At 37.5% G+C, this 23,512-nt stretch overlaps 2 protein-coding genes across 6 annotated transcripts in view; one reads left to right on the top strand and one right to left on the bottom strand.

Annotated features, from left to right (window-relative positions):
• Nucleotides 1–1,612, top strand: part of LOC122831811 (glucocorticoid-induced transcript 1 protein) — a 27,987-nt gene extending 26,375 nt beyond the window's left edge. For all 5 annotated transcript variants that reach the window (XM_044118298.1, XM_044118301.1, XM_044118300.1 and 2 more), the window contains exon 9: nucleotides 53–1,612. In XM_044118298.1, coding sequence (XP_043974233.1) covers nucleotides 53–374 — 322 coding nt within the window. In that variant the 3' untranslated portion in view covers nucleotides 375–1,612. The remainder of the gene's footprint in view (nucleotides 1–52) is intronic.
• ica1 (islet cell autoantigen 1) lies at nucleotides 1,183–23,512 on the bottom strand. Its single transcript, XM_044118302.1, has 16 exons — nucleotides 23,366–23,512; nucleotides 23,135–23,200; nucleotides 22,631–22,992; nucleotides 22,258–22,362; nucleotides 14,222–14,251; nucleotides 13,978–14,149; nucleotides 12,849–12,921; nucleotides 11,962–12,085; nucleotides 10,880–11,078; nucleotides 9,742–9,867; nucleotides 9,570–9,668; nucleotides 9,413–9,492; nucleotides 9,067–9,113; nucleotides 7,840–8,043; nucleotides 7,133–7,207; nucleotides 1,183–6,316 (listed from the first exon to the last, which is right to left on the bottom strand). The coding sequence occupies exons 5-16, from the start codon at nucleotides 14,236–14,238 to the stop codon at nucleotides 6,195–6,197; spliced, it is 1,338 nt and encodes a 445-aa protein (XP_043974237.1). The 5' UTR covers nucleotides 14,239–14,251; nucleotides 22,258–22,362; nucleotides 22,631–22,992; nucleotides 23,135–23,200; nucleotides 23,366–23,512; the 3' UTR covers nucleotides 1,183–6,194.

Here is a 23,512-nt window from a genome sequence, read left to right as displayed (position 1 = left end):
GTGAACAAAATGGAGGCTGTCGTAATTTAAGAGCAACTTCTGTCCTTTTCAGATCGGGCAAATCCAAAGGCTTCCCTCTGTTCTCGTGCCCTGACAAAAACAAGGTGAACTTCATCCCCAGAGGCTCGGCCTTCTGCCCCGTCAAACTCCTCTGCTCCTCCCTGTTCTCCCCCATCAGCCCCAGTTTTCACGCCAACAGCGGCCTCACAACTCAGGTGACCCCGACTCAGCCCGCAGCGCCAGCAGCTACGTTTTTGTCCTCCGCAGACCTGAGCGGCGGCGGCGGCCTGAGTGCTGAGTCAGGAGACGGCTCAGCACATGTAGTCCTCACCAGCTGGTCCTCAGGTATTCATGACCAAACCACCTACAAATAAAACATTGCATCTAGCCTGGTGGTTTGGCTTAAAAACAAAAAGAAAAAAAAAATGACAACAAAAAAATTGCACTCTGATAATCCTAACATTAGCCAGCAGGGGGCGCCCTGGACCCGGAAATGGATTCCTGTTTGAGGATAATACTTGATGTCTGGGCATTGTGGCTGACCGCTCTCCTCCCATCACTAACCTAACCCACCATCGTCACATATAGCAGGAAATCGTTTGCTTATTCTGCAATAAATAGAACTGAATAATTAAATTATATGTAGCGTTGGCAGTCTTATCAAGATAAAAATAAATAAAAATTTAAAAATGATTTAAAAAAATCCTGAATTGTAACCATGCAATATCAGCAGAGACTGCATTGTGTTCATGTTATTATCCAGCTGTTCAGTGTTGAAGCTAAAATACAAATGGGATTTCTTATAATTTACCCCATTTTGGCTCTAAAGGGCACAAGACATTTTTATTTTTATTGTTATTTCTGACATATATGTTTGAATGTCCTTGTTGCGTTTTGTTAATGAGAAGCAGCAGTACTTGTTGAGTGCAGTTGCAGGATATTTTTAAGGCCAGGCCTGAACCTGTACGCAGTGTGATTACCATGGCAACAAGACGAGCTAAGCACAAACCGCAAAAAATACGAGCTGTTTAATCGGTGACCAAGTAACCACAAAGCACACGACTTTCCTATCGCCTTCTTATTGGTCCAACCGACTGTTCGCAGTAACTCAGGTTGTGTAGAAGCGAATGGTGGGGCTGTGCTGCCATTCTGAGTGTTTATAGTGATTTTCTCACAAGGAGATTTTTTTTTTTCATTCCCAGGAAAGTTTAATTCAGACTGAATTTTTTAGGTTTTGACATTGAAGCCAGTTCCAGGTGCCTACGACACATTCCTCACCGAGCTGCTGAAGTTACGTTAATTCACAAGCTGTTTCGATTTGTCTTGAGAATGTTGCAGCTATCTAAAAATTATATTAAACACAAACCAAAGCAAACGACAAAACGGCACAGAGGCCGTCGTATTCCAGATATCAGACCAATGTTTGTGCCAGAATGTTTGTGTGTTTTTCATTTTTGTAAAGTGATTCAGTGTCATATGAGGCTCGGGGTCAATTTGCTCCTTTCAGGTCCGGAGCCCCACTTTATACCTGTAAATAAGCTGTTTGATCTATTTCACTGGTCAAAATCAATAAAAATGGGAAAGAAAAACACAAAAAAGCTGAAAGAGACAATTCAAAATCTGAAATAACTGAAGGCAGAGTTTCCCGTTTGGGTGCAAAAAGTTTTATAAAGTGGTTTATTGAGTGAGGAGGGAGATTATAAAAATGTTTTCTGATGGCAGCAGAATGGAGAAAGGGGATGATCTCTGTCCAATATTTAACAATGGGATGGGAAAAAATTCAAACCAGTGAAAAAAATTTAAAAGGCAAATAAACACGTGTCAGCAGAATAGAAAACGTTACTTTATATTTTAAGCTATAATGAGTTTGTATTTTACCAACAACAGGAGCGTTTTACATCAGGGCCAAAATGTTGCTCTCCAGCAGCATCCCTTTGTAACAAAGGGAAATTATTCATCATCCCAAATTTTACAAGGATTTTGCTTGTTTGCTGTATTAAAAAAAACAATTCTCAGTTATAACAGGATTTTCTTTAAAAATGTTATATTTTGCCTTGTTTAATAAATTTAAAAAAGCTGATTTTGGTACATTAAAGTTGGCTTTTCCGTTAAAAAAAAAGTTTATAAATAAATGTGATTCTATTACAAACGCTTTGTAAAACTTTGTGGGGTATAAATTACATCAGCAATAATTTTATCTTGATTTGAAATAAAATGTCTATCAGTCCAAGGGCCACTAATGGCCCCCGCCCCACACTTTGGACACCCCTGGTTTGATGGACGTTGTAATTTCTGCTCCTGTTCATGGAGAGTGTTGATTTCTACCCATGAAAAGCTGCAACCAGAATGATTTATATTAGGTGAGCTCATGTGCAGGTCTCTCTTTCTAATCGTGTTCTGGCTGCTTTTAGGTTAATCCGAAGACGTCGTCATGCCACTCAAACTCTAGAAAATCTGGTTTTCTGCCTCTCAAACATCACTGAATCTAAAGCTGCGCATGAGGTGGATCAGAGAGAATTTAAAATGCACAGCAAAGAAAAACAAATGTTGCTAAATATTGATGAAAATAAAGGTATTTTTTACCAAAAAGGCTCAAAAACAGCTGTTATTGACTTCCTGCTTCAGTTGTAGATTTCCCAGATGATCTTAAGAAAAGAGCTAATTTAATCTTATTTTGTTCTCAAAAGGTGAGCACACATCTACCCAACATATTTATAGTGAAAATGTTTTTCTTTAAGAATCAATTCTCAGTTTACAGTTCCCTTCCTATTCTAGACGGCTTCAATCAAAACAATCAAAAGGGTTATTTTGTTTCAAAAAGGTGCATTTTAAAATTCTTTACCTAATTTATTATTTAATCTAAAGACTGATTGTGATTTATTTGTAGCATTCTTTCAAAATTGTCTTTGGTTTTCTGGCTTTAAATAAATCCTGTTTGTGTCAAAATTGACAGATTTGACCTTGACTGACCTTCTGAGATTTGAAGAAGTTTATTAGAGTAAAAACATTTCCTTACATTAGGCTATCAGGGGATTATTAGAAATAAGAATAATAAAGGGGTAAAATCGACCAGTGCTCAACATAAAGCCATTGCTGCATAATTTGGGAAACACACAAACTTTTCTTTTTTCTTTTTTGTAATCCCAAACTTAAGCACTTAATTGGAAAGGAAACGATAATCACTGTTCTGTGCTGTATCCAAGTTTGTTACTTAAAACAATCAGAAGAATGTGCAATTGATGTTTATTTAGCAGAAAAACGACACTAGTTTGTTTTATAGTTTGGGCTCCATAAAGGAAAACGGCCATTTAACGTCTGATATCACTGCTGAGCTCTCAGCACGTTTTAGAGATATTAAAGCATAAACGTTGCAGTTCATATGCTGATGACACCCTGTTGAGATTTATCTGGATAATGACCGATCCCTCAAAAATAAAATCTGTTCTGCAACTTCAAAATCTTCGACCGCATCCCTTCAGAGTGCGCCGAGCGTTTAAAGAAGCAGTTGCCGTTGTTGGCGATGATGAATTGATTCTCCTGTTTTACATGTTTTTGTGTAGATCTTGTTTTTTTCAATAAAGGAAACAGAAAAGCCTTTTTGAATTGATATGTCTTTTCTTTTTAAAGGGCATTGAGACACACATGGACACAGATCAGCATTCAGTAACATGAGGTAAAGTTAAGGCTCTTCATAAAGTCGATATCATGATGGAAAATTAAAACAACGCGTAGCTTCAAGAGTCAAAACGAGTCTCATCTGTAAATATCTTAAGGCTGGTGTGTCAAATTTGAGGCTCGGGGGCAAATCCAGTCCGCCGTAGCTTTTTATGTGGGCCTCTTGACTCCAACCGGACACATAAATAGAAACTTTAGGAGACGTTTAGTGCTCAAATATTAAGTTATCAATCAAATCAAAGCGGTTTTTTAAGAAAAATCTGTAAAACTATATCAGTCCCTGCAGTTTTTTGCGATTTAACAATTTACACAAAATCAACAGATTCCCACATTTTTTTATGGTAATACATAATTATTAGTTTAATGCTAATTTAGTGCAAAAATGTTCAGAAACATTTAAGAGCATAGCTGTGATTCCATTTAGCTTATGACTGCGCAAACTGACATTTTGGAAATATTTTCTGAATGAATACAAACCAATTTTGAAAAATTCTGTTTATTTCTTTCATACGTTTTTGAGCTTTAGGATGAGGTGTCTTTTTGACCGTATCAAAATTTGTTTATTTTGCAAAACTGCAATGGAAACAATTTCTCACATCAGGAGTCACATGATCAAAAACGGGACGTTACCACTGGTGGAAACCATGAAGACGACAGGAAGTAGTTGGAGAACCGTGGCGGTGCATGTTTTCTTAACGCCTTATCACGTAAACAAACTTATTTCTGTGTGATTTCAATTATGTTTCTTATATAATGGAAATTCCAAAATTGTGGATTTTAACTTCGGCGGATTACTAAGATTTGCGAACATTTGTAATTGCAACTCCCACCCGCAGGTGGCAGTATTTCTTACTTCTACTACACTGCTGCCTCAGCTTTAAGTCACATTTACCATCATACAGAAGCTCAAATATCACTAAATCCATGAAAATATTTCTAAATTAGCATCACAAAATCTGAGATTACAAAAAAAAATCACAAAAACAATATCAAGATCCTGAAGGGACTGATCAGTGTAAAACTGAATATTGCCCAAAAGGAGCAGCCCTGGAAAATACATACATGTCTAAAGACTTAAAAAAAGAAATAAAGCAGTGATGACCAACAGTATAACTGGCAGCATGCAGTAACGGGTTTATGTAACTACAGAGGGAATCTCTGTAGTAATCTCTGTAATCTCAAATAAAGCAAACAGTTTCAACACCAACTGGATGTCTTATAAAAACTCACAGTGCAAAACCTTTAAGTTGTGTTGATTGAAAGCTTGAACTGTGAGTGGAAGGAACATCTTCTTTCTACGACTCTTAATTAAGAAACCCTTAAATTCAAGTTTACAAAACAAAAATTTAAGCTGAAAAACAACAGATGTGCATTTTGCATCTGATAGCAAAAGGAGTCGCTGTTTTGATTAATAAAATCCCTTGTGAAACACTTTCTAAATATTTCATCAGGTTTAAATCTAGATTAAAATCTCCAAACAATTGCTAAAGCTAAACTTTTGTACAAATGTTTATAAAGAATCAAAATACCAACTTTTTGTGACCAGTTTATAATTTTACAGCTGTAAAATACAGCTGAGTTCTGATGAAGGCTGGATTTTCTCACTTCCTTTTGCTAAAACTTTCAATAGGTGAGTCTTTTTTTTATTATTTTTATTTTTTTTACATTTTTCCACCTTTAGTTGACAATATTCCCTAATCAAATCAACACTCTGCTTTTATCTGTTGAAAGTTATACAAATTAAAACACAAATTAATGTTTAAAAGTAGCACTACATAATTTCAAAATTTTAATTAGAGTACTGAAACATTAACTTTTTAATTGAAGAATAATTGCAGAATTTCATCTATAGTTAAGAGTTATGACAACGGCAATGGAGGGTTAATTTTTATGGGCAATATTCCTCAAGACAATCCCTGTGTTTCCATTACAAATGCATGCAAAATTTTGCTAATATAAAAAAAACAATTTTGCAATTTTGATTAAAAAAGAAATGCAATTAAATCACGTGAATATGTATGTTCACACAATAAACAAATGCTGTGCCATCTTCCTCATATTACTTCCTGTCTTCTTCTTTGTGGTTTCTACCAGTAGTACCATCCAATTGTTGATTATTTGACTCTTGTATAATGCAGAAAAATTAAATTAAATTTAGTTTTGAACAATAAACCAATTGCAAACCACCTAACATCAAAATTTTTCATCAAAAAATTTATTTTTTTCTAAATTGACATCTCCATTAAGAGAATTTATTTTTGAAATATTAAATTAAACAATTATATAGTTAACGGAAACGCAGCTATTAGGGCAACACATTTGGTGCATTATGTTTTGTCATAATATAGTATTTGTGATTGATTTTATAATGTGTTAGTTTCTGTTGGCGTTTGGAAGACGTTTAAAAATCCAGTCTTCCAGCCTCTGATAAGTGCTTATCTTCATACTGGAAACAGTTTGCAGCTGAAGCCAAAACAAATGGATGTAGTTTTTAAATGTGTCACGCTGCTCAGGAAGAACTATGCAGTGTGAAGCTCGTTTTCTCTGCTGGCTGCTCCGATTGCATCTGGATTGGAGAGAGGGTCCAGGTCAGCGAACAGGTTGAACCACGCCGACAGATCTTTGGATGGTCCGCTTGTTTCTACACAGCAGCAAAACAAAACATGCGTGTCATAAAATTAAAATCTAAACTGGCTTTGTTTCTCAAAGTCCTACAACGGATGTAAGTTATCGGTTAATGAGTTAATCTAAAGTTGATCATTAGTCAATTGACTAATAATCATTCATTTTCTTAAAATTCTGAGTTTTCGTTTGTAATAAGAGAACCGACCGTTTCTCCATAACATGAAGGACTAAACTTTTTATAATATGATGCATTTAAAAATCCTTACATTTTTAACATTACTTTATGTTCGCTGAAGTAAATACTAACTCAAACAGAAAATTGTGGTCTTAAACTTAGACGTAACAAAACCTATTGGGTTGCTGAGTAGAAAAATAAAAACATGAAAAGAATAAAATATGAAACACTGAATTTCCCATTCAGAAGTACCGTCGCTGGTTGCTCTTGAAGGAAAGCTAAACTTTCGCTCCATGAAGTGCTTTAACTCGCAACAGCTTTTAAAAAATCAACCGTCCTTATTGCCGCCATGTTTTTCTTCCTCCGTCATGAAGCTCGACTGAATAAGCGATATTGAGACAATAACTAGAAGAGTGTGTTTATATTTCAAAATATAAAGTGGATTTTACATTTTACTCTGGACTGCTTTTCTTAACCGTTGTGTTACGGCACCGCCGCCATTTTAAATTTCTGTATCAACCGCGGCGCTTAAGGATGACCAGCAGCGCTCTCTGTTGGATGGCGGCCAAACTACACTAAAAGAAGTTCTAATCGGACGTTATTAGTTAATTAGAACAAAGTTTAATCAATTAATCCACTTGCATCCATTAGTCCTACCTTTCACCGCTGGCTTCAGGGGGTTCTGTCCAGATCCAGGTGATAAGTCTGGCTGTGGGACGATCCCGGTCCAGTCTGATTCACAAATAAAATAAGACAACTCAGAGAAATCATTCAATCATCTGATAAATGTCTGAAAAGTTTCCTTATCAGCTCTGAAATGTTGTTTTAGGCACTTTTATGTTTCCAGGAAATAGATTATGTAGGAATATTTCATTAAGAAATGTGAATATTGCTTGTTTTGTTTGCATTTATTCATTTGGCACTAATTATCCAGAGGAGAGGTGGTTAATATTACAACAGAGTAACTAAGAAAGAAAAAAAAAGTACGATAATAAGCTTGTGCAAGAATAAAGACATGATATTAATTCTAGTCTCCTTATGTCAACTTTACTCTCGTAATATTATAACTTTATTCTCATATGTTATAACTTTGTTCTTATAATTAAGTTTTATTTTCCATTTCTTAGTATAGGCCCAAATACAGGTGCATTAGCTTTGATGTATTTTATTAGGCTCTTTTTGTGAGACAGACTTCCACAAAGTATATAACTGGAAACCAATCACTTTTTTAAAGTTGATCCTCCAGCACTGACAATAAAACACCTCTAGATTCCTTCTCTGCATGCTTGCATTTTAATTACTCCACAAGTTTTTAGTTTGAAGGAAATCAAACTGCACAATCAGAGGTTTGGTTGTTTTCTGACCTGAGACAGAAGACTTGTTCAAGCTTTGGTCCAAAAGCTGCGACGGCAAAAAGAACGAGTGTTCCTGCTGCTGGGTGTCAGGCGGCCCGGCGCTCGCCTCCGTGTCCCCAGAACCTTTGGCCCAATCCTGGGAAAAATCATCCACAAACAAACCGCCCAGGATCTCATTGAGCAGAGCCAGACTGTCCTCCTCACCATCCAACTCTGAGGAAGGACAAAGCAATCTTTTTAATCTTATCAGCTTAATTACTAGTTCAGAGATGGGTAGTAACTGGTTACATTTACTTTGGGCACAAATATACTAATAGGAGTATTACACTTTACTTTTACTTATTAAGTTACTCTTTCTGGAGTAAAATATCTGGATACCAGTAAATGGAAGCCATTTTTTTGCATCACACGAGTCATATGATCAAAAATCGAACGTCACCAGAAGACAGGAAGTTTTTAACGGAACAGTATGTTTTTTAAAGACTTATCGCATGAACAAACATGTTCACGTGTGATTTTAGCTGCATTTGCCAACAAATGCCAACATTTGTAATGGAAACGCAGCTACAGACGCAGCTTTTATTAATGTTTTGTAGGTTTTATATTGAAAGAAAATGCTTCGGGAAAATATTTTCATTCTGATCTTTAAAATACAAACATTTTTCATGTAACTTTATATTTTGGTCTATTTTGATGATGTAACTTTTAAATATTACTTGATCAGCCTTTTTACCAAATACTTTTCTACTGGATGGCTTGTTTTGCTTTCATTGGAGTAAAAATATGCTTTAAAAGTGCTACTCTTACTTAAGTATAAGCTGCTCTCCTCTGCTGTAGTTGATAATTTAATTTTTTTTCTTTTTACAAACAATATATAAAATATACTAACAGGGTTAATAGTTTACTTTATTTGTAGAGCATAAAAATAACATTGTGATGACAAAAACACCTGAGTTTGCTGTCAAAATGTAATACATTCTGCTTTCTGCACCACATATCATTGATACAAATGCAATTTTTATTTTATTGCATTATTATATGTGTTTATACTAATAATCAAAGCATTGAAGACTTAACTTTCTCACCATTTTATGCTAATTTATTACTGATACTCCATCAACTCTTATTATTAAGGCAACATCTATAAAGTAGAAGCATATATTAGTAATTGTTGATGCAACAACATAAAAAATTAATTTCAAAAATTAAAAAGCAGGGGTAGTGAACATATTTTACCTTCTCTCAAATGTTCACTTTTTTCTTCATTTCCTAATGAGATTAGTCTGTAAAATTAGAAACAGATTATCAGAGTAATTTGCACATATAAAGGAAGAGCTTTGGTATCTATTCACACACATTTGTTGACAACATCAATAAAGAAGCATAAAAATATTAGAAAAATTTTATCTTCAATCTGCATACCAGTAAAGTGTCACATTTATAGTTGCTCCTGTCAAACAGGAAGTGATTAATAAATTCCTAGAAATTCAGTTCATTTAAAGACATTTTTGTAAAAACATTTTTTTGGCATATTTTCTCCCTTGAAGTGTGATCAAGAGTCAAAACTAAATGGAAAACTTGCTGGTCATTAGTCGTCTCATTTCGTCTCTCCTCCATTTCCCTTTCCGATGTTTTATTCTCCATCTTTTTGTCCATGGAATCCTGTAAACAATAACCCAACTCATCATGTTCTTTATTTTTTGCCTCTAATTATTTTCCTCTTGGGAAAACGCTCTGACCTTCACTGCGGAAACCTCATTATGCTGGCAGCCCTTGAAGCTCTCGTGTATGGCCGCCATGGTGTGAGAGGTTTTCCCCCAGAAGTGCAACAGAGTCGTCTGAAACAGATAATTTCTGTTTAATTCAATTTCCCATAGGTTTTCTGATTAGAGCTCAATAGATGAGATGAACCTGGTATGTGGTCAGAATGTGTGAGAAGAGGTTGCAGCGGCTCGCCCCCAGCAGGTCGACCTTCTGGCAGACGTCGTTCTTTAACTTGTCGAAGCTACTTTTAGTCGTCCGAACCTGAGCCTGAACCTAAGATTTAATTAAAAAGGAGAGACAAACAAGTTAAACTGGACAAAGTGCCGACTGGTTGTGGTTTTTGGGTGAGTTCTGCCCTCTAGTGGCGAATGAAAACAGAATCTGAAACTTGTTTCTTTACAAGATGAGTTGAAAACATCTGATAGAGGACATGAGAGATGTTCAGCTCATCTACTGTATGCAAAGTTCTCCAGATCCTGAGAGCTGGATCGAGCTCTCAGGATCTCCTGAGAAACGTCCTTTTCTAGACAAAAAAAAAAAACAAGAACGTTTTTGAGTTTGAAAAGTTGAAAATGTGCTTAAAAACACTGAAATGTTGAGATTATTCTCAGAAATTTAATTAGAAAAGCTTGGGCATTTCTGGGTTTCAAAAGTCAGAAACTCAGAAATTTTTGTGTTTCTTTTCATTATAATTTCTGAGATAAATGAAAAATGTCAAAGTTTTTTTTTTTAGCAAATTTTCACCTTCTTAAGCTCAGAAATATCCAGGTTCTTTTCTAGAAAATTTCTCATATTCATCTCAAGATTTGTACAATGGCTGCTGGAAAAGACAAGTTTTTTGTTGTTGACTTACCATTAATAAACCACTTGCTGCATTCTTGTTGACTGTGCAGGAGGCTCTACTAATGCTTTTCAGAACTGTATGGTTGTATAATTGTACATCTGTTTGCATCGATTTTCACGTGTGATTGTAAACATTGAGTTGGGGGCGTGGCCAACAACTGGTTATTTAGATTTAACGTGACAATAGACCCTAAACTGATATAGACAGAACTGATCAGACTAAAATCTCTTATGCAAAAAATGTAATGATCATGTTCTGTATGTTCTGTAGACCAATCCTAAAAGTAGCCAAAGACCCAAAGAAAGCCTGGATATTCATTGGTCACACCACTCAACAATCCTTTAGATATTGATAATTACTGTAAACTAGTTGACATTTAGGATATTTAGTAGTGAAGTCCCATCTGTTATTTCTATAGATCTTTCTATGTGGAGAACAGACCTTGCGAAATTTCTCCATCTGTTTGTGCGTGTCTGGATCGAGCTCCTGAGAGACGTCCTTCATCCAAAGCAAGGCTCCGCGGTACTCGGTCCGAGACTGCTCCATCCGATTCACCGTCAGCCACGTGTCAGAGATGGCCCGGTAACGGAAAGTCTCGATCTCCTGGTACAGACGGCACAGAGGTTTCCTCAGAGCCAGTCTAGAAGAAGAAAAAGAGCTGTCCTCAAAATCAAGCCTCCAGAGGTCTACAATCCAAGAACTATGTTTATTTTACAATATCTGAACGTTATGACACTGATTGGCTTCTTGAGGTCTTTTAGAGGGATTTTAACATGTCAGGCCCCTGATAATTTTGCATGTTACTTCAAAAATTGTTTTAATGTGGGGCGTGCTCCGGTGGCGTAGAGGGTAGCGCGCCCCATGTTTGGAGGCCTTCAGTCCTCAACTGCTGCATGTCTCCCCCCTCTCCTTCCCCCTTTCCTGTCAGCCTACTGTTGGATAAGGGACACTAGAGCCCACAAAAAGGACCCCCTGGTGGGAAAAAAAAATGTTTTAATGTGGATACAAGCATAAGAAAATTGCATGTTCACCGCTCAGGTTAGCCACTTGAATTTCAGGATGACGGCCATTTCTCAAGATGGCCACCATTTTTGAGCCTATTAAACCAACTATTGCCAAAAATTGTTACCCACTGCCATATGTTTTTGACTTTGTTCCTTTTTGTACAAATTTAAAGTGACATTACAAAGCAAAATCAGACACCAAAACTGAAACTGAGGACTCGCTGTTTGCAGGTCTCACACCAGTTGTCAACTGATTTGTTGACAAGCATCACCAATCATCTAATTGGTGATTTTACTGCAAAAATAAATACATTTTACATGACAATCGTGGTGGCCTTCTTGAACATTTTTTTGAATTTTTCTGTACAACATTTGTTTGTTTTTGGCCCTTGGGAACATCTGCGCCATGTTAGGCTCTTGTATCTTATGTGAAAGATTTTGTGGAAATTTTATATCCCTAAATCTAATGATCTAGGAAGGGATTTATGTGGGTATACTGTCAGAATATGTGATGGCTACCTCTGCTGGGAGGAGAAGCAGAGAGCTTTCCCTGTCGCTTGCATGATCTTCCCAGCCCGGCTTTTATCCTGCGACCCCTGGAAGCGAAGGAAACGACCCAACTCGTTTTCCTCCTGAGAGAGGACTGAGAAGTACGGATGAAAAATGTTGTTTTAGGAAAATAAAATACTGATTCCCATCTGATTTCAGTCTTTGCTATTAAAACCAGCCACTAAAACTTTAATAAGCCAACACAGAAAGAGTCTTGAATGGGAACAAAAGTAATCCAGATGACCAAATTTAAAACAAACTAAATGTTTAAAAGTTGGCATTAGTCAACAGAGTTGAAAATAATTATATTTACTTTCAGGAGTGTTTTTATTATGATTTCTTTTTACCTTTACTTGACTAATTTTACTATGAAGTATTGCTACTTCTGACTAAACTTTCTGGTACTTTACTCACTGTGAGTAACTTCACTAAGTAAAGAACAAACATGTTTTAATCATGTCAGACATCTGCAGTTTTTGTTAAAGTTTCATAAGTTCTTTACTGAAAGAAACTGATTTGAAAAAATATATATACATATTGCCTTATTTTATTATTTTGTCATTTAGATAAGTGATTTTAACTCTGGTTCTTAAAATACTAGCATTTTCACATAACTTTATTTTCTGGTATGTCTGACTCAGTACTTGGTTAAAAAATACTTAAGTAGCCTTTTACCAAACTACCTGAGGTAATTTCTTGGAAAAGCTACTTACTTTCACTAGAGTAAAAAAAATGTATTGTAGTGTTCCTATTTTTTATTTTGCTGTTGCTCAGTTACTGGTATTTTGAACAGTAATATACCCCGGTTGACACGCTAAGTTTCATCAATATGATATTTTTGAGGTTTCTGGACTTACAGCAGATCCTCCTCTGGTACTGCTCAATGACCTTTAGCAGCTCCATGCATGTTCTCTGGATGGAGTGGAAGACCTGCCGATGAGATTTAAAAAACATGAACATTTTTACGTAACTAAATAGTAATGAAATACATAGTTCCCACAAGTCTGAACCAGAAGTGATCAGCACCATCTTGGTAGACAAGTGACTCAAGTTTGTTTAGAGTTGTATTTGAAACGTAATCAATTACAAATTTAATGACGGAACTTGACTTAATGTTGTATTTTGATTGTTGATTCTATGTTGCATTGTGTTTTTGTGTCTGATATGATGTAAAGCACTTTGAAATGCCTTGTTGCTGAAATTTGCTATACAAATAAAACTTGATTGATTGATTGATTGAAGTGTTTTTTACTCTTACTTGAGTCATTTCTTTGGCGGCTACTTGAGTAAAAGTAGAAGTAGCGATACTCTTACTTGAGTAAAATTTTCAGGTACTTTACCCACCTGTGTACATGTTTTGTTGTTGTTTAATTATTATTATTAGAAAACAAAGAACAAGTATATAAAGAACAGTATACAGTGAAATATTAGTAACATCAGCAGGAGTTATAACATTGTGTAATTGAAGTTAGATAAAACACTGAGTGGTTGAATTGCCTTACACTTTTTTGAAAGACATAGTAACTGAAAGTAATTCAATAATCACAAAGCAAGGGATTTTTCGACTGAATTTACACTTGTGAATAAAAAACTTGGCTAAATATACAATCAGAGTACCTAGCTGTATAAACGTAGGCTACATGCCAGCCTAGTTTATAGCAACTAAAAGCTACATTAGCTAAGCTAATTTTGCTAGTTCGGCAGTGAGTACCACAATAAATGTCATTTATATTTATCTTAGTATTACAAATTTTTGAGTACTCAATAAATGTAATCGAGTAACAGTTGTATTTATATTGTTTATGAGTGAGATAGGAACGAGGCGAGAGCTAGTTTTAAGATTGCGGCTAGTTCACTGTTGTCATAGCAACTGCCATGACTACTACGGTGACCTCTAAGATGTTGTCAACTGCAGAGGTACCGGACGTGTGACGTCACGTGATAATTAAAAGTTTAAAGCTCTGAGGAAAAAAACTGTTGACTCGCCTCCAGCTTGGCGTCCAGGTCTGCGTCTGACGCCACCACGTGTTCATCCTCTTTCTTCCCGGTGACTTTGATCAGCGTCTGCTTGGTTTTCCAGAACCTCTTCTGGAACTTGTTCACCACCGATGAGTCTTGGTTCTGGATGAAGCGGTCCAGGTATTTTCCAGAGGAGCCGCTACGAAGAGAGGAGGACTGGATCAGTGCTACAGCTGGTGTTAGAACCCATTAAATACTGAGGTGTACTCACAAACGTTTGCCCTCCATTTTTTAAGAAGACCTGGGGAAGAAATGAAAGCATGAACACACACTGGGACACATTGTAGAAAAAAAAAGACTAAATTTTCACCCAAAAATTCTGATTAATCTCAGAAATTTTCCAGAAACAAATGAAAATTTCTGGGCTTGAAAAATTGAACATTTGCTAGAAAAAAATCAGAAAGTTTGAAACTGATCTCAGAAATTTTCTAGAAAAAATAAGGACATTTCTGAAATTGAAAAGGTGAAAATCTGCTAGAAAAAAAATCTAATCTAAAAGTTTCTGACTTTTGAAATTCAAAATTATCCAAGTTTTTGCTAGAAAATTACTGATATTAATCTAAAAAATTGCTTGTTTTTTTTCTTGCATATTTGTGACGTACATTTAAAATTAAAATTTAATTGAGGTTTATAGAGGTAAATTTATTAGTTTTCTGAACCTTTCACAATGACTTGTAACATTAAAAAGAACCATCTATTGCTTATAAACTTAAATAAGAAACTCAGTTTTTTTAAACAGATTTTCAGGGGTTTTTTCTATATGCAGACCTGCTTCTTATCAAGTTGGATATTTAAAAAATATATTTTACATCTTCTTTTTGCTAAATTGTGTTTATTTCTATTTTGATTTCTAAAAATAGAAATAAAATTGTGGTTAAAAATTACAACAAATTTTCTAAGTAGATATTTTCAAAATTACACAAGATATTTGTGTTTTTAAGCAACTTTTATTTGGCTGGCCTGATAATAAAATAACTCTGCAAACGTTGCATATGCCACATAAATGAATTTAAATATTAAGATAAGAAATTAACTGCTCAATCTATTTTTCTATTATTTGTAAAAACTGTGAGATGGAGGTAGTTGGGTGATTCTCTTTCAATCTGTTTTGGATTTTATTAGGCCCGAGCAGCAAAGCGCTGCGAAGGCCTATTGTATCTGTATTGTTAGGCCCGAGCAGCAAAGCGCTGCGAAGGCCTATTGTATCTGTACTGTTTCTTATTCTTATTATTCTGCCCCCCTATTTAGAGGCCTTTTTGGAGGCTTTATCATATTCAAAAACTCACCAAATTTGGCGGACGCATAGAGACTGTTTAAAAATTTTGAATTTTAAGGTCATCGTAAAAATTGCAAAAAAAATGGCTCAAGAGCGCCACCTAGCAATTTTCAAAGGACCCTTTGCTATTCACTTACTTCGTCGTAGAGACTTGAAATTTGGTACACTTGTAGAGCTCCCCAAGACGCTCAGAATTCACAATTATTGTCATAGTCCAAGTATCACAGGAAGTCGGCCATTTTGGATCGAAGGTCACATTTTGACCCGATTTTTGCCGTTTACAGCATTGGTATTTGATCGAACTCCTCCTAGGGATTTCGATTGATCGGCTTCAAACTCGGTCAGTCTGATCATAAGGCATGGCCGATTAAAAGTTATCAAAATGGTGACTTTTTGAGTATGCTGAAGGGGAGCTAGCAGGGGTCAAAGTTCACCAACTCGCCACGAAACTCTAAACAGTTATAACTCCTACACTAAAAGTCTCAGAGGAACCAAACTTTCAGTGATTGAGCATCATGGGTTGACCTAAAATACCCTGGGGTCAAATGATGACATCACTAAGGCCACGCCCCCTGAGAACAGGAAGTGTCATATTTTACTGGGAACGGTCCCTATATTACACCTTTGACCTAATCAACATGAAACTGTGTTAACAGACAGGAAACATGTTGCTCTGTAAGGGATTCCAGCCCCTACCGGCTTTGATGGAGCAGGTGGGCGTGGCGGCGTGGCGAAGTGACCTCTAACGCCGCTGTCATACGTTTGGCTCTGAATTCCACAGTTTTGGGCCAAACTTCTCCAAACTCACTAGGATGGATCTTTATCCACCCCCCGACAGGAATCCATAATAAAATTTGGTGGGCGTGGCTTAATTTCTCTATGGCGCCCCCTAGAAAATTTTAAATGACCAGCCCCAAGCCATGTTATAACCTATAATTACGAAACTTCTTACACATCTGTATATTCTCCTGATGTACAAAAAAGTCTCTTGGAGCCATGGTCTCAACCCAACAGGAAGTCGGCCATTTTGGAATGAAGTTCCAAAATTGACCCCATTTTTGATGTTTACAGCCTTCGTATTTGATCGAACTCCTCCTACAGTTTTTCAGATACAGACTTCAAAATCGCTCAGCACACACTTGAGGCATCAAAGATGAAAAGTTATCAAAGGAATTCTCGTACTTCAAAGTATGTGGGCGTGGCTATGTGTCAAACTTTGACTATTCGCCATGAAACATAAAACTCTTATAACTCCTACACTAAAACTCTCAGAGGAACCAAACTTTCAGTGATTGATCATCATAGTTTGACATAAAAGACCCTGTGGTCAAATGATGACATCACTCAGGCCACGCCCCCTGAGAACAGGAAGTGTCATGTTTTACTGGGAACGGTCGCTATCTTACACCTTTGACCTAATCAACTTGAAAGTTTTTCCAGAAACAGAAGACATGCTGGTGTATTTTGGATTCCAGCCCCGACCGGCTTTGATGGAGCAGGTGGGCGTGGCGGCGTGGCGAAGTGACCTCTAATGCCGCTGTCATTCGTTTGGCTCTGAATTCCACAGTTTTGGGCAAAGCTTCTCCAAACTCATTAGGATGGATCTTTATCCACCTCCTGAAAGAAATCCATAATAAAATTTGGTGGGCGTGGCCTAATGTATTTATGGCGCTAGAAAATTTTAAATGATGAGCCCCAAGTCATGCTTTAACCTAGAATTACCAAACTTGGTACATATGTGTATCTTTTCAGGACGAACAAAAATGTCTCTTGGAGCCATATTCTAAATTCAACGGATTTTCTGTAATTTTAGATTTTTTAGAAAAAAATATATGCAATTCCCATATCGGCCTCTTGGTGTCACTGTTACTCCACGCATGAATAAGGCGAGAATTACACAGTATGAGAGAGGTGCTGTAATGGCGATATTAACCACTTGGTGTCACTATCACGCCATACATGACTATGTGTACATTTTTACCACTGCAATTCCCAAAGATGCATCTGTGTATTTTGTAGTTCCACAGTTACGTTGTTTTCGATACTTCTTCTGGCTCGTTGGGATAAAAATAGCCTCCACGGATAACATTAACGATCAATCCTTCCTTAATCCCGTCTGCATGTGCGTTTTTATTATGTAAGTATACATTTCCATCTCCTATATTTGCGTTTATATCACTTGTTAGCACTAGAGAACAGAATATGAATATGACGGTTCACAGTCAAGCTAACGCAGCTAAGCTATCTACGTGCACAGAAGCATGCAGGATTTTATCGGAGAGAGCAGCGCCTGCAGCTGCACTCTGCTTATTAATTTTCCCTGAAGTAAGAAAAGAAGAATTTCTGATATTTTTATTATTGAATCATCTTTATAATTAACAAAATTGTGGAGAAAAAAAAAAGATTCTCTGTCAAAACATCTTGTACGTAGCGCACGCCAAAGCTTAAATCTTATTTCTCAGTTCGCTTTTTTTATTTGAACCTCCGGTACTTCTAAGAGCGGTTTGCATCCCAGCGAAACATCTTGTAATGAAGCGCACGCCAAAGCTTAAATCTTATTTCTCAGTTCGGTTTTGTTTATTTGGTGCTTTTCTGTAAGCTAAAAATGAATAAGCAGAATTTGAACCTCCGTAGTTCTAAGAGCGGTTTGGATCCCAGCAGAGATTTTTACTGTGTGCGGTTCTGGCTCGATCTTTAGCACACACGACGCACGCACGCACGCACGCTCCATCCCCCACTCGATGGGTTGAATATGACGGTTGACAGTCAAGCTAACGCAGCTCCCTTGTTTTGACTTATGATGTTTTTTTTCAAAAATTGCATAGAAACGAATGAAGAATTGCCTTAATTTTCATGCTAATAATGTTGTAAAACTGTTGTTTGCAATATTTTTACATCAGTTTAAGAAATTTACAGTATATATTGTAATTCTAAATTATAAAAATATTTTTGTAAATATTTGACATTTTCACAGTGAATTTTTTATTTATTTTTTCAAATCGGATTTTGTTTGAAATCAAAACAAAATTTGTTTTGATTTTGATCAAATCAAATAAAAATCAATGATTTGAATGAACTTTAAACTCATTCTTAGAGTTTAAATTAGAGTTTAAATTAATTTTAATTTTAATGCCATGGCTCTTCAGCATTTATGTGAGCTTTAAGGGATTAATTTTTGCTTTGAGATCTGTTTACTTTCTTCCTAGTTAAAGAAAGCACATTTCAGCAGCAAGGCATTTAAAAGTGCTTTACACCAAATCAAAGACAAAAACACAATGCAACATAGAATCAACAATCAAAACAAAACATCAAGTCAGGTTTTGTCAATACATTTGCAATTTATTACATTTCAAATACAACTCTAAACAAGTGGGTTTTAATTTAGATTTAAAGGAAGTCAGTGTTTCAGCTCTTTTACAATTTTCTGGAAGTTTGTTCCAGATTTGTGGTGCATAGATGCTAAATGCTGCTTCTCCTCATTTGGTTCTGGGGATGTAGAGCAGACCAGAACCAGAAGACCTGAGAGGTCTGGAAGGTTGATACAACAGCAGCAAATCTTTAATGTATTGTGGTGCTAAACCATTCAGTGATTTATAAACTAACAACAGTATTTTAAAGTCTATTGTTTGAGCTACAGGGAGCCAGTGGAGGGACTTTAAAACTGGTGTTATGTGCTCTATCTTCCTGGTTTTAGTGAGAACACGAGCAGCAGCATTATGGATCAGCTGCAGCTGTTTGATTGGTTGGACAGACCTGTGAAGACGCAGTTGTAATAATCAATGTGGCTGAAGATAAACGCATGGATGAGTTTCTCTAGATCTGGCTGAGACATTAGTCCTTTAATCCTGGAAATGTTCTTCAGGTTATAGTAGGCCATCTTTGTGACTGTCTTTATGTGGCTATGAAGGTTCAGGTCAGTGTCCATCACTACTCCCAGGATTCGGGCCTGATTGCTGATTTTAGTTGTAATAACTGAAGCTTTGCACTGACTCTAGATTGTTCCTCTTTAGGTCCAAAGATAATAACTTCAGTTTTGTTTCTGTTCAGCTGGAGAAAGTTTGGCACATTATCTGTTCTAAGCATCTGTTCTGTGTTTGGATGGATTCTGAGTAACCTGGTGACTTTAGATGTGCGCTGCTGCTGCCTGGATAGAATGATTAGTTCATTAGCCCCACCCACTACCCACAGAAAGTCACCATTTTTTCCTGCAGTATGTCTAACTTTTCTCTGTTTTTTATATGGATTTAATCCAGTGCAAACCCACTTAAAATGATAAGGTGATGACATCTGTCAATGCTGGCTGAACAGTGTGGGCGTGGCCAGATGGCGAATGTCAGAAACTCGCCAGATTCATACGATTGTCTTTAAATCACACATGGATGATCCGATTGGAACCAAACTTGAAATGTAAGACCTGTGGTAACCTTTAAAGAGCTCAAATGTTTTGAAATGTAATTTGACTCCACTGCGCCCCCTAGGTCAATCCATCCGCTATATCTCCGCCGTAAATGGACCGATCTGCGCCAGATTTTTTGTGAGTCGTCGGGAAGCGCTGCCGAACGCATTCGCGTGTGTCGTGGCGGGCTGGCCATGCGTAGCGGGCGCTGCCTGGAAACGGTGCGAGAGCTCAAGCTGCTGTAACTCCGCTGGCCGGGCGAGCCGGAGTAGCGCTGCTGCGAGGGTGCACGAGGCTGCTTGCAGCTTTAATTATTCTTATTATTCTTCCCCCAAATGAGCCTTTTTGGAGGCTTTATCATATTCAAAAACTCACCAAACTTTGGCATGGCCCATAGAGACTGTTTAAAATTTACGATTTTAAGGTCGACGCAAAAATCGCCAAAAAAAAATGGCTCAACAGCGCCACCTAGCAATTTTCAAAAGACCCTTTTCTATTCACTTACTTTGTCGTAGAGACTTGAAATTTGGTACAGTTGTAGAGCTCCCCAAGACGCTCAGAATTTACAATTATTGTCATAGTCCAAGTATCACAGGAAGTCGGCCATTTTGGATCGAAGGTCACATTTTGACCCGATTTTTGCCGTTTACACCTTCGTATTTGATCGAACTCCTCCTAGGGATTTCGATTGATCGGCTTCAAACTCGGTCAGTCTGATCATAAGGCATGGCCGATTAAAAGTTATCAAACGGTGACTTTTTGAGTATGCTGAAGGGGGCTAGCGGGGTCAAAGTTCACCAACTCGCCACTAAACTCTAAACAGTTATAACTCCTACACTAAAACTCTCAGAGGAACCAAACTTTCAGTGATTGAGCATCATGGGTTGACCTAAAATACCCTGGGGTCAAATGATGACATCACTAAGGCCACGCCCCTGAGAACAGGAAGTGTCATATTTACTGGGAACGGTCCCTATATTACACCTTTGACCTAATCAACATGAAACTGTGTTAACAGACAGGAAACATGTGGCTCTATAAGGGATTCCAGCCCCTGACCGGCTTTGATGGAGCAGGTGGGCGTGGCGTGGCTAAGTGACCTCTAACGCCGCTGTCATACGGTTGGCTCTGAATTCCACAGTTTTGGGCCAAACTTCTCCAAACTCACTAGGATGGATCTTTATCCACCCCAAGACAGGAATCCATAATAAAATTTGGTGGGCGTGGCCTAATTTCTCTATAGCGCCCCCTAGAAAATTTTAAATGACCAGCCCAAGCCATGCTTTAACCTATAATTACAAAACTTCTTACACATCTGTATATTGTCCTGATGTACAAAAAGTCTCTTGGAGCCATGGTCTCAACTCAACAGGAAGTCGGCCATTTTGGAATAAAGTTCCAAAATTGACCCCATTTTTGATGTTTACAGCCTTTGTATTTGATCGAACTCCTCCTACAGTTTTTCAGATACAGACTTCAAAATCGCTCAGCACACACTTGAGGCATGAAAGGTGAAAAGTTATCAAAGGAATTGTCGTACTTCAAAGTATGTGGGCGTGGCTATGTGTCAAACTTTGACTATTCGCCATGAAACATAAAACTCTTATAACTCCTACAGTAAAACTCTCAGAGGAACCAAACTTTCAGTGATTGATCATCATGGGTTGACCCAAAAGACCCTGTGGTCAAATGATGACATCACTCAGGCCACGCCCCCTGAGAACAGGAAGTGTCATGTTTTACTGGGAACGGTCGCTATCTTACACCTTTGACCTAATCAACTTGAAAGTTTTTCCAGACACAGAAGACTTTCTGGTGTATTTTGGATTCCAGCCCCGACCGGCTTTGATGGAGCAGGTGGGCGTGGCGGCATGCCGAAGTGACCTCTAACGCCGCTCGGGTCTGATAAAATACAATATCAGACCCGAGCATATGGATTTAATCCAGTGCAAACTCACTTAAAATGATAAGGTGATGACATCTGTCAATGCTGGTTGAACAGTGTTGGCGTGGCCAAATGGCGAATATCAGACCCTCGCCATATTCATACGATTGTCTTTAAATCACACATGGATGAGCCGATTGGAACCAAACTTGAAATGTAAGACCTGTGGTAACCTTTAAAGAGCTCAAAAGTTTTGAAATGTAATTTGACTCCACTGTGCCCCCTAGGTTAATCCATCAGCTATATCTCCGCCGTAAATGGACCGATCTGCGCCAGATATTTTGTGAGTTGTCGGGGAGCGCTGCCGAACGCTTTCATGTGTGTCTGGCGGGCGATCGGGCGGGGAAGGTTCGTGACAGCTCCTGCTGCGGCGCGAGCGTGCGGCTGGCGGCTGGAACTCCGCGGTGGCCAGTGAGCCGGAGCGGCGCTTGCTGCGAGGGCCGCACGACGCTGCTCCGCAGCTTTAATTTTATTTATACTCGCTATATATTTAAAATACTCTGAACAAAAAAGACAAGATCAGATATGTGTAGTAAAGGGAAGCTTTTCTGTAAATATATATATATAAATGTATATATATATATTATTATTATTATTATTACACAACCATTAATTGCAGCAGTATCTTGCCTTAAATGTTTAGCTATTGGTTTAAAAATGGCGCCCCCTTTTCCTGCAGTTCGGGCTTCCCCTGCTGCGCGAGGAGCGTCATCTGCAGCTCGCGCGTCACGACTCCTGTTAATCAGATGGGTTATGATGCGATTTCACCAAACCGTCCTTTGTTAAGCCTCAATACCGAACAGAGTCACCTTTAAAAACTACATTTGTTTGTTTCTTTATCATTAGTGATCGTAGAATGTCTTAATTGGGAGTATTTTTTATAGAATAAACAGACTCATTATGCGGAAGCCCAGCGGCGCTTCTGTATCTCTGAATTATCCATGAGCATCACATCGAAACGAGTTGCGATCAGAGACAAAGTAACAACATAAACCTCACTTACCTGAGTGAAAAAGGCAGCATGCAGAAACAGCAGCGTCGCATCTCTTCTATCGATGCATAAATAGCAGCAGCAGCGATGCCGGGATTTCAGGCCCGGGTTTGTTCTGTAAATTTGTACACACAGCTGCTCATTGTCCGTCTGCACAAAACAAGCTGACGTCAATCAGAGTGCACTCCCCTCCTCTTCACAGAGGAGACACAAACATCCTCGCATCCTGCATCCACTCTGCAAACCGCAGCGCACAATTCAGGAGCGTTTGTCTGGAGCAAACATGGCAACATAGCCCATTGAGCGGATTTATGTAGATAGTTGTGCACTTCAGCGAAGGAAAACGGATAATAGAAGGTCTCCAGACTAAATAACTATTTGAAAAAAAAAAAAAAAAAAAGATAAAATACACTGCATTGTACTTTATGCTTACATGAAAATTAATTTAGATTCTTATTAACAGCTAATTAATATGTTTTAGCTTCAAATTAAATTATAAATTATATTATATTTTACATGTTTTTTTTCCCGGTTCCCCTCTGTACTTTTATGCCAGTAATTAAGTCCAACACCTGCACAAAGCTTCAATAAAAATTTGCATGTTTTTACTTCACAGTAGTTTCGAAATTGATTGAAGAAATCAGAAAATGTGCAAAAACATTAACAAAAGTTGGAAATGGGGAGGAAACTACGAAATGAATCAAAAATTGCGAGAAAAATATTTCAAGATTTCATTACAGTACTTACAATTTGTATTCTCATTTCAGTTGTACACCCACCGCCATACATTCAGAGAACACCTGTTGTCTAATTTAACTCCATTAATTAAGACTACATCTGCGCATGCGCTTCTTTCCACACGACACTTGGATCCCCTCAAAAGACGGAACAACA

The sequence above is a fragment of the Gambusia affinis genome, linkage group LG05, assembly GCF_019740435.1.
Source record: "Gambusia affinis linkage group LG05, SWU_Gaff_1.0, whole genome shotgun sequence".
In the NCBI taxonomy this organism is placed as follows: domain Eukaryota; kingdom Metazoa; phylum Chordata; class Actinopteri; order Cyprinodontiformes; family Poeciliidae; genus Gambusia; species Gambusia affinis.
The sequence above is the reverse complement of the archived record's forward strand: the minus strand, read 5'-3'. Positions and strand labels throughout refer to the sequence as shown.